At 36.3% G+C, this 17,185-nt stretch overlaps 1 protein-coding gene across 18 annotated transcripts in view; it reads right to left on the reverse strand.

Annotated features, from left to right (window-relative positions):
* Window positions 1-17,185, reverse strand: part of WDFY3 (WD repeat and FYVE domain containing 3) — a 307,477-nt gene that overhangs the window by 151,704 nt on the left and 138,588 nt on the right. For all 18 annotated transcript variants that reach the window (XM_070047898.2, XM_089303127.1, XM_017347436.4 and 15 more), the window contains 5 exons: window positions 13,038-13,147; window positions 9,878-10,039; window positions 5,785-5,977; window positions 4,334-4,520; window positions 2,333-2,499 (listed from right to left, as the gene is read on the reverse strand). In XM_070047898.2, the coding sequence (XP_069903999.1) occupies window positions 2,333-2,499; window positions 4,334-4,520; window positions 5,785-5,977; window positions 9,878-10,039; window positions 13,038-13,147 (819 nt within the window). The remainder of the gene's footprint in view (window positions 1-2,332; window positions 2,500-4,333; window positions 4,521-5,784; window positions 5,978-9,877; window positions 10,040-13,037; window positions 13,148-17,185) is intronic.

Raw genomic sequence — 17,185 nt, forward strand, 5'->3', positions numbered from 1 at the left:
AGGTGATCACTGATGTCATAAATAAGAGTGTTAATTGTTAAAGGAACAACAAAAGTCACTGTGCACTTACTCCCCATATAGAACCTCTGTCTCTAATGAGTCGTTCTATGAGAATCGACTGCAAATTCTGTTCCCAAACTGTACTCTCTATGTTGTGTGTGTGCGTGGGTACAAATTATTGAAGTCTGTGCTTAGCATGGAGTTGGTTCTCTGTATATAAAATCAAACTAAAAATGAACTATAATGAAGAAGGAGATGGGAGAGGGAGAAGAAGATGGGAGAGGGAGAAGGAGGTGGGATGGGATTTGGGGGGTGGGTAGGTATGGGGGGAAAGAACCACTATATTCCTAAAGTTGTATCTATGAAAAACTGCATTCATTAAATAAAAACTTAAAAAAATTCTCTTACTACAAAATTACACAATTGCAACTTGCTATTATGCCAACATCAAAATCAGACTAACCAAATTAAATAAAAATATCATAAAAGAAGCACATCGCTGAACTGTTTTTAATATTAACTTGTAGAAAAAGTGAACTATAAAAATCTTCAAGTGAGGCTATAAATTAGATGTTTTTCCTATGTTTTTGTTGTTGTTAATGTTAAATAAAATAAAACCCTGAACTGCTTGGGAAAATGTGTGGATTTCTACAATACTTACTTCACAGACTCACTTAAAAGTTTCTATATAACCTATAACTCAAGGTATTTCATAGCATAGTAGCTTGATGACACCACGGAATCTCATTGATAATAGCTTCTGTATCATAGCATCCGGACATACGTGTTACAAAGTTTAAATAACCAAACATGTTAGTGTTTTTTGGATCATTACATTTTACATGAAAATATGAACAATCAAATAGTAAGTCACAATCATATGAAGGGAAATATTGGAGGCCTCCAGGCTCAAATTCTTTCAGAATCATTATTATACATTTTAGAAAATTAAATAAACACAATCTATCAATGGGTAAATGAGTGTTCATTATGTGAGTCTGTCTACTTTTGTATATGTTTGAAATTTACATAGTAGTTTCAAAATTGAACCACATAAGAAACTTGAAAATAAAAAACTAAACAATAAAACTAGTTTGCATTCTTATGTAATTAAATGTTCCCAACTATAGAATAAGGGTTTTTTTCCTTAATTTTTTTAGTAAGACAGCACTAGATGAGAATCTAAATCTAAACTATAAAAATGTATTCTCTGACTTAAATCAGGAATGTAATTTCTTTCTACTTTGGTTTACTTGGTTTTAAATAAAATGTAAGTGTTTATGCCGCATGTTCTCTATATATATCTAACATATGCAGAGATCACAGTGTGAATCAGGTTCCATCTACTTCAAGCAGAAATGCATGAATTGTCAACATTCAAAAGTACATTTGGATAACTAAATTAGTTGAATGTTAAAATGCAATACTATAATAAAATTTCATTATGTGATTCTATGATATTTTTACAATATTATTTTTAAGTATTTGATCTGCTAGACTAAAGACTGTTATTCAAGGAGACTGGCGCTGTAGCATAGTAGGCTAAGCCTCTGCCTGAGGCGCCTGCATCCTATATGGACACTGGTTTGTATCCCGGCTGCTCTTCTCCTGATCTGGCTCCCTGCTATGGCCTAGGAAAGTAGTGGAAGATGGCCTAAGTGCTTGGGCCCCTGCACCAGAATGGGAGATCCAGAAGAAGCTCCTGGCTCCTGGCTTTAGATTGGCCCAGCTCCAACCCTTGCAGACAACTGGGGAATGAACCAGCCGATGGAAACTTTTCTCTCTGTCTCTCCCTCTCTCTGTAACTCAACCTCTTAAATAAATAAATAAATCTTTCTAAAGACTGTTATTTAAGAAATTTTTATCTTGGGAGAGGCGTTTGGCACAGAGCACTTGGGACATGTGCATCCCATACCGAAGTGCCAGGCTCCACTTCCAATTCCAGCTTTCTGCTAATGTGCTCCCTAGGAGGCAGTGGTGATGGCTCAAATACTTGAGTTCCTGCCACCCACATGATGGACTAAGAGTGAGTTCCAGGCTCCTAGCTTTGGCCAGACTGAGCCCTGGCTACTGGGGGTATTTGGGGAGTGAACCAGTGGATGAAAGATCTCTGTCTCTCTTTCTCTCAGTTTTTCAAACAAATAAATAAGTAAATAAGTAAGTAAGTAAATAAATAAATGAAATCTTATCCAGATTTAAACCCTGGTAGCACAAACTTAAATGAAAAATATATTATTTTATATAAGTAACATGAACAAAGAATAACCAAAGTCAGACAAATTCATTCATCCTCCAGTTCTCTGAATAGTTCAATATGGACAAAAAGACTCACCTTTGCCTGCAGGCTGAGGTACTGCAAAACCAGGCAATAGAAAGGGCGCTCCTGTGGTAATACCAGCTGGCTTCAGTTCATTCACACCATATGTTGTTAGGGAAGTTATCAGATTAACCAGGTCTTTCAAGGCATCTTTGGATTCTGCCTCTTTTGCTTGTTCCAATCTAGAAAAAATACAATTTACAAATAGTTTTTCTTTTTTGTATCCTCAAATTTCATAAAGTACATTTCAATTTTATATGCAGTAAACAAATGTTTACTTCTTTCCTTTTTATAACTTTGAAATCTACACATTTTACTGTAAGACATTATTGTGTATTTGAAAGACAAAGCATACTAATAGTTAGAAAACAGACATAAAGTGATGATTTTGTCATCAACAGTGCTATTTTCAAAATTTTAATCTTTGTTTCAGTCTCTATTAACAACAAAAAATTAGATTAAATGATCTTGCAAGTTCTCTAAAACTCTGTTTATAAAGTTTCACTATTTACAACTAAAATCTATTTAACAATTACTTCCTAAGACATTTCCTCTGTTAAAAAATTCTAGAAATTAATTCCTTTGGAGAGTTGTAAGAATTTTACTGTATTTCATTAATTCAGGTACTCTCAATATATTTAAATAAAGATCTAGGGATATAATTATTAGAAAACAATATTAATTATTTTTAAACAAATACTGGGGATACTGTGGTGTTGTTATCTTTCACCATGGTTTTACTAAGAACACAAAATGTGGCAACAAATATCTTTTTTAAAGAGTAAGATTCATAGCTTTTTCCCCTTAATAGAAATAATTATTTTTATTAAAATTGAAGCAGCACAAAAGCAGGAAACAACAGTGTTCTGCCTCACAACACAGACAACATTTAATATTCTGATATTTTTAAACCTGTCTTTTTCATGTGAAAAGTTTAGTCTTTATAATATTCTCATACCACAAACACAATTTTGCTACCTATTTTCTTTCATTTACTAATGCTATCCATGTGCCTTTCTATGTTAGTAACAGTTCTACATAGCTAGGCTTTTAATGGCAATGCAGAACCAATCACACATTTGAGGAGGGGAAGGTGAGACAGCCAGCAAAATATAAGAGCATTAATATTAGTAACATTTTGATGACATTTGGGATTATAGTTTTAGGATCAATAATCACAAATGAAATTATTATGTCAAGAGTTATCACCACCATCATTTTCGATGTTCTGGGTAATATATTATCAACTGGCATTCTCAAAGGACTGTACCAATTAACACCTCACTAGTAATGCAAAGTGGCTCTTTTTAAAATTAGAATATATTTGGGAAATTTATATTCTTGGGAGTTGCCTAAAAATAACATCAGCTAGGTTAAATTGTTATTAGAAAAAAGTTTATCAAATAGTACTATCTCACAATATATAAAATGATTTAAAAATCACTAACAGCCCAGGAACAACTGGTAGGGAATGAATATTTCTTCTTCATAAAATTTTTAACCAGCTACTTTCTAAACACACACATGCACCATTTGGAATGGAAATGGGTATTGGTGAAATGCCTTGGAATGACTAATTTCTTTCAAATAGACATTTTTCAATCTATGTAATTATTTATTAATTACCTTAATAAAAATACTAGAAGTGCTATAAAAAGGATAACAAAAATATAATTAAGCTAGAAGAGTTTATACATTAGAGAGATGTTAATGGATTAATCTGAACTCTTCTGTTTCTAAAAAAAAAAGCAGATTTATTCTTCATCTCTAACTCCACATGTTGATGACTTGTATTCACCAGTGAACTCTAAATTCACTTTTCCACTGTGCTAGCAGAACAGATAAAAAGAAGGGAATAAAGCAAGAGGATACCCAGGTAAATATTAAGTAAGTGCTCCAATGATTTCTTTTTCCTATATCCCCGAATCACATTGCTTCCTTTGATTTGGGGAAAAAAAACAACAACAGAAAACTGACTGCAAATTTAAAATGCATTCTTAAGTTGTAGGGTTTTACCTAAGTAAGAGATCACAAAGAAAATTATATCCTTGCCATATCCGAAAATCATCCAAGAGTGTTTGGGAAACATCACTGGAATCTTTGAGGAAACAAGACAGTCCAGCAAACATTTCAACAATTTCCAGGGGAGACAGGTCATCTGACTGCTGCATGTTCTGAACACATGTAGATAAACATTCTTTTTCTGTAGGAATAAAGAATTAAATGGACATGTGTTATTTACGTCAACCACTTAAGAAAATGATCTTCATTTTTACCTGTTGTTTAGTGAACCACTGAATTTTAATGTACCTATAAAATACCATGAAATAAATGTTAAACACTCCAAAAGTAAACATAAGACTCAGAGTCACTGGGGAAGTCCTGCCACAAAGCAGCAAACAAAAGATAATACAGAAACGTGTTGAATAACAGTTGATTTTTTAATTAGAGATTTTCTATTATATTTTGACATTTTATTAAACAAAATGAACAGTCAATGCTAAGTGGTATTTTTATTCTTTTTATTTTAATTTCACAAGATGAAAAAATAAAAACTTTTAATTTTAGGAAGAAAAATCTAACAACTAATTTAAAGTACAAGTTAGAATCAAATACAGAAATATTTCTGGAAATAAAAATTTTTACATTATGTTTCTAATATGTATTACTAGCTTAAAACAGTTATACCCAATTACCAACTTTGAGGATTTGTGTTATTTCAAAGAAGATTTTTCTTTCCTCTTTAGTGAAATTTATTAAAGAAACCCAATGTCATATAACAAAGGTAAAAAAGCTTTAGCATGGGAATAAAAGGAAAGAAATTGATTCGTGTATTAGATATTAGGTTTCATATCATTCATAATTATAAATGAACACATAGTTATTTCAATTATTTTTAAAGTATTTCAGGGCAATAACATATGAACATATGTATTAAATAAGTATACTACTTGAGATACTAAGGCATTGTCTTCCACACATGCACTTCAAATGAGAGCTAAATATTGTATATGACTTAAATATAATTTCTCCTTCACATAAAGAATCCATCTGTTTCCATTTATTCTGCACTGCACAGACCATAATCTGCCTATTTATGAAATATCTTCAGAAGGATTGACAATGATAGTATTTGAAAAAACTTCTCTTATTTTCACTAAAAGATGAAAAGGCTACATTCCTAGAACTTACACTATACTATGATTGAACATTTAGACACTTATGAAATTATGTTAATGCCTGTGGCCACCCATCATTTGGAACTTACAGGAATTCCTTATATCGGGATTTCTCCACACAACACAAATAAAAACATATTTTGCTTTCTTCACTGCAAATTTTATTTTTTAATTTTAAGGACAATTTGTCAAAAGTTGAGAGAGAAAAATAATGCTGTCATCAACTAAAGAAGAGAGAAGCAGAAGAAATTCAGAACACTTCAAATGAACATATAAAGAGCTACTCACCATGAATATACTTCACTACATTGACACTAAGACCATGACGGGATATAGTCATCAGGACTTCTCCGGCACTCTTCCTCCAAGGCAGGTTATAGGGAGGGCACCAGGAGGTTATTGCACTGAATAAAAGCTGGAGATCATCTTTCTGAGCCAGTTCCTCCGCGGGAGAAACAAAACTGCAGAGTTTCACTAATATCTAAAATCAAAACAAGAGGGTAAATAAGTAAGTAAATAAATAAATGGTTGAAAAAATGGAACAGCAAGAAAATGAAAGAGCTGAATGAATATTATTAAAAAGTTCAGAGTGAATATTGGGCAACGTCACAGAAATCTCAATTATTAATACTCTAACTTAAGCAACATTAAGAAAGTCATCTACAATTTAGAAGTGTGTAATGTTAATATAGTAAACCAGCATTGTTTATATCAGCTCAATTTTTCTAAACCATTTATGATCCTCTTTTCAACATGGCATCTTTGTATGCTTTGGCTTGAAAACAGGATAAAACAGTATTTACCTTTCAAGATCAACATTTCATTTTTCTAATTCAAAAACCTTCTAAAGTCTGGCTTTCAAAAAAGACTCAAAACTTGTTAAACTCTGGAATGAGAACTTACTCCTTAAACTATGATCTGCAAACTACACACTACACATGTACCCACAGCAATGAGAGCCTGCAGCACAGGGAATTCAGCAAGACTCCAGCACTTTAATGCACCCTTCTATTTCCAGTGTAGCGTCAGAAAAAGCAAACTTTTCTCTGTGAAATTTGCTCATCTAAATATTTTTAAACACAAAATATGGCTGAGACAACTATAATTTACGAAATCATGTTATCCTCTTGAAAGAAGAGTGCTTCATGATTCTGGGTATTTCAACAGCAGTGGGAAAACTGCTAAACTGCAAAGAGGCACTTGAAATAATCACATTCTGTCTGGAAAGGCTAATCTTCCCTTTTCTTTTCACATTAATGTAAAAATTTGTTTAAATACAAAAGCCTTCCAATTCACAGCTGTCAAATACAGAAAGAAAGAAAGAAGGAAAGAGAGAGAGAGAGAGGGAGGCAGGGAGGGAGGGAGGGAGGGAGGGAGGGAGGGAAGGAAGGAAGGAAGGAAGGAAGGGAAAGAAAGAGAGAAACAAGGAAGGAAGGGAGGGAGGGAGTGAGGGAGGGAGGAAAGAAAGGATTAAGAATTCAGAAAAATAGTAAAATATTTAAATAATTAGTAAACAGTAGCACCCTGTCCCCGAAATGACTGGTAAAACTTTTGGATACTGAATGTCCATAAACATGTGTCAGATGTGTATCTTTTACTGTGGATGAATACAGATCATCAAATGCCTCAAAAAGGCACCCACTCAGAGTTGTGTGTTGTTGGTTACACTTTTTGTCACTGTCATATGCGATTAGAGGGACAGATGCCATTTCTCTAATTTCTAACAGAAAACAAATCCAAAAATAGTAAAATTTTTTTTTCCAAACCAAATCCCTGTTTTCAAAAGTAAACTAGACTTGATTACTTAAATTTGCTGGCTTCTAAATTAACTGGTTGTTACTCTTTACAGGCAAAATGATTCTTACAAATAATCCAGTCTAAACCTTTTACTTTTCACCAGGAAAAACTGAAGAGTCTATTTCTCATTTCTCTCCTGCACCTACACTAACCACTTATCTTCCTAAGGACTCTGACCAAGCTCAACCATGTGTAGCAGGGCAATCATTGGCCACATCGGCAGATAAATGAAAGCCTGCAAGAAGCTGTACCAACTGCTAGGGTCCCAGGAAACCATCTGTCACATAATACAACATAGGGAGTTTATCTATTATAAAACACTTAATAAGCTTGGCTCAATTGCTTTTCTAGACAAAACGATGAAATTAATACCTAGCCAGTGATGGAGAAGGAAAACAAAGGAAGTGATACACTGGACAAGAAGTCGGGAGAGCAGGGTTCTCGCTGCTGCCACTCGTCTGCCAGGGATCATACACATGGATAGATTAGGTTCCAGAACTGCAAACAGGAGTTTCGTTTAAAATATCTTTTGAGCTCCTTTTTATATTAATAGTCAATAATTCCAGTATAATAAAATGAGTCTCACATTATTTGAAAGTCAGCATCCATTGCTTTTAAATATAGAAAAAAAATTTTAAGGTTTCAAAGCAAACTTTGCTATGCTCAGTCAGGTATTACAAGTATAAAATACAGCTTCCATTTATTGCTTAAGGCATTATTAGTTATTTAGAAGGGCTTTTTGAAATGGGGCTGCTATTCCAATCAGAAAATAATAATCCATTCCATTCCTCAGCAATGTCTTTGTGTAGATTTAATTCCTATGTGATTTACTCTTTCATCTATTCCTGTTGCTTTTCTCATCCAATCTAATTCCGGAATCAAATAAACCTGAGTTCTAATCCCATTTCTGGCATTTGCTCACAAAATCACTTTGGGGGAAACAAAAGCTTTGAAGCCATGTGGTTATCTTGCAAATATATGCGTTGAGATGCTAACCACAAGCCCAAAAAGACTTAAGAAGCTTTCACTAAATATTGGGTGATTTAGTATTTTATTTAACAATCAGCCTTTCCCTTAGTAAAACTGCTTTGGTGTCCTTCCCCTTGTCCTTTAAGCATCTGCACCTCTTCAAAGCAGTCACTCTTGAAATACAGGCTCCAGCAACATGAGGGAAGCATGCACCATTACTTGTATCCAGCTTTAGCTTAACTACAGCAGAGCAGGCGTCCCCTCTATCTTCTTCCTACTCTCAAGGTGGGGGCAGTGGCAACAGCAGCAATCACGGTCTCTTAATTAATGTCTACTAAGTGCTAAGCAGAGTCACAGCTTTATGTATTATATAATTTAAACCTCACAACAACCCTGCAGGTAACTAGCATTAGTTTCATTTTACAGGTGAGAAACTGTATCATTAGGTTACATAACTTCAGAGGCCTAGATTCAAAGGTGGTGGTGTTTGCTTTTCACTGCAATTAAAAAAAAATGAGTGAAAAAATTTAGTCCTACCCATTTTTAAGGGTACAGCAGAGATAACTCATGTACACTGCTGTGCAACAGATCTCTACTCTAGAGCTTTTTCTTCTTGCACAAGTAAAACTTGACGTCTAATGGGCATTTCCTTTTCTCTCCCTCTTCTTATTCCCTTGCAACAAGCTTTCCAATTCCTATTCTAATCGCTTGACTACTTTAGATGCCTCATTTAAGTGGAAACTGAGCATTTGTCTTTTTGAGTCACTTGTGTAGGCCTGTGGACAGACCACATTCAAAAAGTCTGCAGGTGGCAAATTTCAAAAATTTTCTCCCAAGAAAGAATATTCATGTATGAAGATAATGTTTCCAGGCTCGCTAACAAAGGTTTATTAAACCTCAGTTAACCCACAATGCTAACAAACCAATAGTGGGAACAGTGGAAAAGCAATGCTTTATACGGAGGGGGCAGAGGAGGCAGAGCAGCCACCAAAATAGACAGTCTTCTATAAAAAAAAAGTTGAATGTCTATAGAATTCCTTGAAATTATAAGAAACATTATCTAAATCTCAATATGATTCTAAAAAAAAAAACATTTTCCCTGCTTGTTTCATGTCAGAGATTCTATTTTTTTTTAAAGACTTATTTATTTGAAAGTCAGAATTACACAGAGAGAGAAGGGAAGGCAGAGAGAGAGAGAGAGAGAGAGAGAGAGAGAGAAGTCTTCCATCTGCAGGTTCACCCCCTATATGGCTGCAAAGGCTAGAGCTGCGCACATCTGAAGCCAGGAGCCAGGAGCCTCTTCCGGGTCTCCCATGCGGGTTCAGGGGCCCAAGGACTTCCTCCACTGCTTTCCCAGACCACAGCAGGGAGCTGGATTGAAAGTGGAGCATCTAGGACTCAAACCAGCACCCATATGGGATGCCAGCATTGCAGGTGGTGGCTTTACCAGCTACACCACAGTGCGAGCCCCAGAGATGCTATTTTAAAATTGTTATTAATTTTCATTTTGAAATGTTCTGAAACACTGAATACGTAGACTATCCACCTAAGGAGTGTACCCCCTTCACTTTAAATAGAGTTATTTAGATAATCAGGCAAACAGCACCTTCCGTACCTGTACGAAAACTTTCTGGAGTAGTCCCCGACGTTCTGCTAGAGGTAGCTCATTCTGTGCACCTCCAACTGCCTCAGGCACATGTGGAAGGTCAAAAAACAGATACAAACATTTAACCAGGGTGGAAGGCACTGACATCGTTGTCATGCAGTCCACAGTTTTCTGAAACACAAACCAGTAAGTCAGTGAATAGACAGGCAGACATTACTGAAACTGGTACAGATGAGTAATTCAAACACGTTAGGTCACCAAATACCCTTCAAGGTAACTTTTTACACGTATGTAAGAATTAAAAAATGATTTCACACTAAGAATGCTCAATTCCCCATTTGGATGATTTGCTTGTTTGTTGCATCATGTTATTTACTAAAGTTTATATCTGTTTATTAATAAGCAGTGTGCTTCAAAGAGCATAAGCTGGAGGATTCAGGAAAAAATGTACATAAGCATGAATTCCAGGAAACTACTTAATTTTCCAGAGACTTTTCTCTCATAAAATGTATAGAATGGTACATTCTTCTTGGGGTTAATGTGAGGGCTACCTAAATAATAAATGCAAAGATATAGTAAGCACTTAATTACAGATAAGTAGTGGCTTCACTATCATTTTTGTCTTTATTCTGATCACAGATTTTTGGGGCTAGAAGGATACTTGAGATAAAACCATCAGTGGAACAAATATAGTAAATACCTTATACTGTTAAGTATGATATGTTAATTCTCAAAACTTTCCATGGAACAGATTGGAATAAAAACTTTTTCTGCAGTGGAAATCAATAGGTTATCATTATCTATTGATTATTTACTTTCTCATTAAACATTTATAGAATGTCTAGGAGCCAGCGCCACGGCTCAATAGGCTAATCCTCCACCTTGAGGCGCCAGCACACCGGGTTCTAGTCCTGGTCGGGGAGCCGGATTCTGTCCCAGTTGCCCCTCTTCCAGGCCAGCTCTTTGCTGTGGCCCGGGTGTGCAGTGGAGGATGGCCCAAGTACTCAGGCCCTGCACCCCATGGGAGACCAGGAGAAGCACCTGGCTCCTGCCTTTGGATCAGCGCGGTGCGCCGGCCGCAGTGGCCATTGGAGGGTGAACCAACGGTAAAAGGAGACCTTTCTCTCTGTCTCTCTCTCTCACTGTCCACTCTGCCTGTAAAAAAAAAAAAAAAAAAAAAAAAGAGAGAGAGAGAGAGAATGTCTAGGGTATGTTAAGCAGGGTATTGGGGGCTAGGCAAACAAAGAGAAAGTAGGCTGCTTTTCAGATTCTGGCAGCATTAGCAAATTTGTAAGTAACATCATCTAATTTTTGAAGTCTATGGTGATGCATACATGTTATCACAAAAGGGCAAAATCAACACTGCCGGGAATGGAAGATAAAGGTATAAGCAATTAAAATATGGAAAACGTCACCTGGAAGATACATAGGAGGTTAGGCCATAGGGAAGAGTGCGTTTGAGGAACTTGAGCAGATGAAAGTCTGACTCCTGAAAACGGTAATAATGGCTAACCCTTAACTAGTGTTTATTATACAACAGGCATAAGGCCAAGCACCTTATATACACGATCTCACCTCCTCTGCAAGTCAACTCTATGAGGTGTAAACTAATTTTGCATGATCCTTATGTTATAAATGAAGTAGGGAGGCTCATCACTTACACACCCTGCTACAGGTCAGAGAGCTTGTTAAGTGGTCCACAAAGTGCATATACTTGATGATTTTCAAAAACGATTTCACATTCTGGCTTAAATTTTGCTGGCCATGGAGACCCAATGAAGTGTCACAAACAAAAAAAAAGTGATTGAACTAGATTTCAGAAAATTAGCTGATATTATCATAAATTAAATATAAAGAGCCACAGGCAAGGGTAAATAGAAAATTAACACAGAAAACAAACGACACAAGAGATGGGGCCTAAATAAATGCAGTAGCATGGAGAGGAGAGAAAACATCAAGAAAACTCCTTGCAAGATCTGGCCGTTTTCAGATATTTCCTGCCTCAAATATTCCCAGTAACATCATTCATGGGCCATCAAAATTAACCTAAAAATTAGCCTGCTACAGGCTTACTGAATTTCAATTCCACCTGCAGTTGTCTCAGCAGGGCCAGACCAAATTATTTCAACAACTTTAAACAGCCCATGGGCAGAAGGTTCCCCACCCCTGCCCTTCAAATAAATAATAATAAATAAATAAATATTAAAAAAAACTAAGAAAGTTTCAGGAAAATCAGGACAAATTGCTCACTGCTAATTACTTGAGTAAAACAAACAAAAAATCAAACAGGCCATTCCGGAGAAAAAATCTAAGGGCTAATCACTTCGGCCAGTAATTAGTTTCAGGGTATGGTCACTAAAAAGTATGCATTGTTTATGTCCTGATCAGCCGGAGTCAGTCACCTCTGTCATTATGAAATGCTGTGAGGAGTGTGAAAGTCCACTGTAATCTAGAAAATAGACTCCTAAGTCTGGTACTGACTTTGAAAAGCATTCTACTCTCAGTTTTGGAAAGGAGAAGAAACCCCTCCATCCCCAAAATATCCAGGTATTCAAAAGGCTCATTAACGTGCACATGCAAAATACATCACAACAGATACTTAAAGCTGATGTGGAGGAAAGAAAAGGAATCTTCAGAAGGATTCCGGTGAAAAGGGAAAACACATTATCCTGGAAGCTTCATGTTCCAGTGAGGAGGGAACATACACTGTATCCTGAAAACTTCATGTAGAAAAGTATGTCAATTTATTCCTTATTTGCTGAGTGACCTTAGACAAGCAAAAATTTTTCTACGCCAGAGTTCCCATACCATGGATTACAGAAGGCTTGGGCTGGGCCTGTCAGACCCAGAGCTCCAAGGCCACTTGCCCTTAGTTATAAGTAATCTAACTCTGTTGCATACCAGTGTTCTCAGATCAACATTTGTTATGGCATGACAATGAGGGAAAACAATGCTCTAAGCCCCGCATTTCCTCATGAGTAAAGTACATAAGATATCAAGTTCCTCACAGAGATGTAGTTAGAAGCATGAAATAACGTTTAAGGAGGATTTGGAGAACACAGATCTTTACTGCAATGTCTTTTGTGGATACAATAATACATTAAATAACAAAATTCCAAGAGACTATACAAAGAGGTTGAGTCATCAAATATGGAAACTAAGAACTCACCTGACCAGAGGACGCTAACAAATTAATGGTTGTCAGAAGCATCCAGCCTCTACTGGCCTCTTCACTCTGATTGATCTCCAGGAACTGGACTATGGCTCGACTTGCAGCCTCTGTAAAACCACAGGAAAACAATTAGGTGGGGAGGAAAATCACATATGAAGAGGGTCTCCCTTCAAACATTCCAATGAAATGAACATTTGTTAAATACATACCTTATGCCACGGTTTGTCCCCAAAGGGTTCTTGTGTTAGAAGGCCTGTTCTCAGTGTGGCAATGTTGGAAATTAGGGGCTTAGCGTAAAGTAATTAAGTCATTAGGGCCAATGACTTTGAGAGGGATTAATGCAGTTCTCATGGGACCCCAGTTGGTTTTCATGAGAATGGGTTATTTTAAAGTGCAAGAATGGCCCTTCCCCACTCTTGGGTTTCCCATCTCACCAAATGATCTCATCCTCTGGCATGCATTTCTACCACTGTGATGCCATCTGCCATGAGATCCTGGCTGGAACACAGTAAACGCTAGCTCTACACTCCTGAACTTCCAGAACTATAATCTAAATACATCTTTTTTCTTTATACATTTGCTAGTGTCAGTATTTTATACTAGCAATGGAAAAATAGACTGATACAGCTTATATCAGCATTAGTACATACTGTATGGAAAAATATTTTAACTAGCAATAGTTTATTGATATACATAAGCCCTTATATCATTAATAAAAGCTGACTTGCAAATGTTAATCATGCACCAATCAAAAACAGTCATGGAGGTAGAGAAATTTGAACCAAGGATGCCAGGAAAACAACTGTATGTTTGTCTAGGAAGTGGAAAGGACAAAGGACACACAGAGACTAGGAGCACAGTAGTAAAACCAAAGTTCTTTCCACAGAAGTGGGCCTGTCATACATAGATCAAGAGAAAGAACAGCAATAACAATGGCTTAATACTCTAGAAAAGCATATGTTGAGAAAGTCATACAATATCAATAATAGTCATAAAATACAGATATCTAATTATAAAGATGGCAAGCTAAGGGCTATATTTGACTCTTTGGGCAAGAGGGAACAACTGCAGTTTCTAGAGCAAAACAGACGATTAAAGGATTATTCTAAGACTATTAGCCTAATAGTAATGTGTGTGCCAAAGTGGATGGCCAAAGAAACAGGTAGAAGGGAAATAAAAGTAACTTGTTGACTTGGTAACACATGTAGGGATAACCTGAGTGGCTGCTAGTAGGGCCAAAGAAACTGAATTATGAGAGAGTGGTTTGAGCTAAAGACTTGGAAGAATCTCTGACAATAAACTTAGTTGATTATGGTTTTAGAGATAAGAAAAAATGGAGAAATACCTAAACATGCACCTTAGTTTCATCAGCACAGTTTGTCAATCTGAATGGTAAGATACATGATGAACTAAGTTGTCAAAAAATAAGTCCAATCTCTTCTCTATGAACTAATGAGATAAAACACCAATATACACTTAATACATTTCATGAAGCAGAAAGTAGAATAAACATAATTAAGATTATCTTAGAGGTATGTCTTATCTGATAATTGAATATAATAAGATTTCTGTATGATTCTGTGCTGGGCACATTTTATCTTTAAACATGTCCATTTGCAGGAACATTTTAAAAGGAAAAACTTTTAAATATCTTATTTTTATTGAGTCTTAACTACATGTAAAGTTCTGTTTTAAAGGCTTGCGAGTTTACTCATTTATCCTGAAAAGAACACTATGCGTTACTTTCTATTAATACACTTCTTATTCTAGTATAAGTTGAGAAATGAGAGGACAAGTTTTTGCCAACAGTCACATAGCTAGTCAGTGAACTCATATTCCAATCCAGGCTGTCTAGCCCGGAAGAGACAAAGAAAAATAAAAAATAAAATAAAATAAAATAAAAGATTAGAAAAGAGAGAAGCCAACAGAAACATGGCTTAATTCTAATAATATCTCATGACTGTTGAAATTATCACCTTCCTGTTTACTAACTTATTGTCTCCCATTCTTCTCTAGAAAATAAACACAGTGAGAGAAGATTTTCTGGAAGCTTTGTTCACTGCTGATCCTAGAATCTAGCACCTACCTGGCACTAAACAGTCACTCAAGCAGTATCTGCTTGGGGCCAGTATTGTGACAAAGTGGTTTAAGCTTCCACCGGCAAACCATATCACAGTGCCAGGTAAAATCCTGACTGCTCTGCTTCCAATCCACCTCCCTGCTAATGCACCTGGGAAGGCAGCAGATGATGCCCCAAGTACTTGGGCTCCTGCCACCCAGGTGGGTGTCCAGGATGGAGTTCCTGGCTCCTGACCTCATCTTGTCCCAGCCTGGCTCTTGTGGTCATGGGGAGTGAACCAGCAATGAAATAATTTTCTTCTCTCTCTCTCTCTGCCTTTCAAATAAATTGTTGTTGTTGTTGTTTTTAAAGAAATATCTGCTAAATGAGTCAACCTACCTATATCAAAGGAAAGATAATAACAAAGGACACATTGTTCACTTCTTATGAACGTCAAAAGGTTTGGATTTCTTACTGGTAGTTAGGATTCCTGAAAGTTTTGAAAACAGGAGTAACACAAAATGAGCAACACCCGAAGCTGACTAAACTGTGAGGCTCTCACCAGAGAAGGGAGAAAAATATAAAAGAACATCACAGAGAAACCTACTCCAACAACAGTGATTTGAGATAATTGGTAAAAATTGATCCGCAGAGACCAGTGCTGTGGCACAGTGGGTAAAGCCGGCACCTGCAGTGCTGGCATCCCATTTGGTCGCTGGTTAGAGTCCAGGCTATTCCATTTCTGATCCAGCTCTCTGCTATGGCCTGTGAAAGTAGTGAAAGATGGCCCAAGTCGTTGGGCCCCTGACCCTTGGATGAGAGACCTGGAAGAAGCTCCTGGCTCCTGTCTTTGGATCAGCGCAGCTCTGGCTGTTGCGGCCATTCTGGGGAGTGAACCAGCAGATGGAGGATCTCTCTCTCTCTCTGTGCCTCTCTGTAACTCTGCATTTTAAATAAATAATTTTTTAAAAAAAATTGATCAGCAAAAATTTCTTATAAGTTGCAAAGGATAAAACAATTTGCCAAGAATTAAAGAACATGAACTTCCTTCCTTGATAATAATTCAATACTCACATCAGAAAGAAATCTACAAGTGGTCTTCAAAAAGTTCATGGAAAATGTGTATTATGAAACATGATGAGTGGGTTTCAGATTTTTTTCTTTGCACCAGAATAAACTTGCTTTTTAATTCCATTTTCCACAAACCTTTGAAGTACTTTTGTACTTCGTAGGTAACTCAATTCAACTGTGCTATCATATCTTAGCCCTTTTCATCATGAGGCAACTTTTGTTTTAAATTCTATACCTCCATTTTCGTACTTCAACATATTTAAGAAACTACTTATAGTCTTCAAATTGATTATTTCATAGTTAAATCAATATAATGAAATTCTACTTCATAAAGAAAGTTGATCAGGAATGGATTTGGTCAGTAACACCTAGGTTTCTCACAAAGGTAGAAGAAAAATCATTTTAAACCTACTTTAAGGGAAAAGGCAAAACAACTATCTTCCTGGTAGAGAATATAGAAAGCATCTGGGTTCAAGATTATTAACTTTAAAACTGGGCAAACATTTATTTTGACTTCTATTCAACAGGTTGTTCTTGGAAACAATGGATACTATTGCTTATTCTGAGAACCCAAACATCAAAAATGTATCCTTGGGAACAGGCATTTAGCCTAACAGTTGGTATGCCCATATCCCACACTGGAACAGCTAAGTTTGGTTGCAAGCTCTGGCTCCTAACTCGAGGTTCCTCCTAATGCATACCCTAAGAATCAGCAGTGATGGTTCAAGTCATTGAATTACTGCCACTCCAGTGAGAGACTTGGACTGTGTTTTTAGCTTCTGGCTTCCACCTCGGTCCAGCCCCAGATGTTGAAGGCATTTGGGCAGTAAACCAATGGAAGAGAACTTGCTCCGTCTGTCCCAATCTCTCAAATCAATAATTCTTAAGAAGAAAAAAAAATATATCATTGATTTAAAACAGTCCTATTAATCAGATCTATGGATGCTGGGAGCTGAGAGGTAGATGGGTATATTTCAAGTATGTGGTTTCTTTTTGCATTCATGTATTTTAATAT

This window comes from Oryctolagus cuniculus, chromosome 8, assembly GCF_051225735.1.
Source record: "Oryctolagus cuniculus isolate XC-2025 breed Fujian yellow rabbit chromosome 8, ASM5122573v1, whole genome shotgun sequence".
In the NCBI taxonomy this organism is placed as follows: Eukaryota; Metazoa; Chordata; class Mammalia; order Lagomorpha; family Leporidae; genus Oryctolagus; species Oryctolagus cuniculus.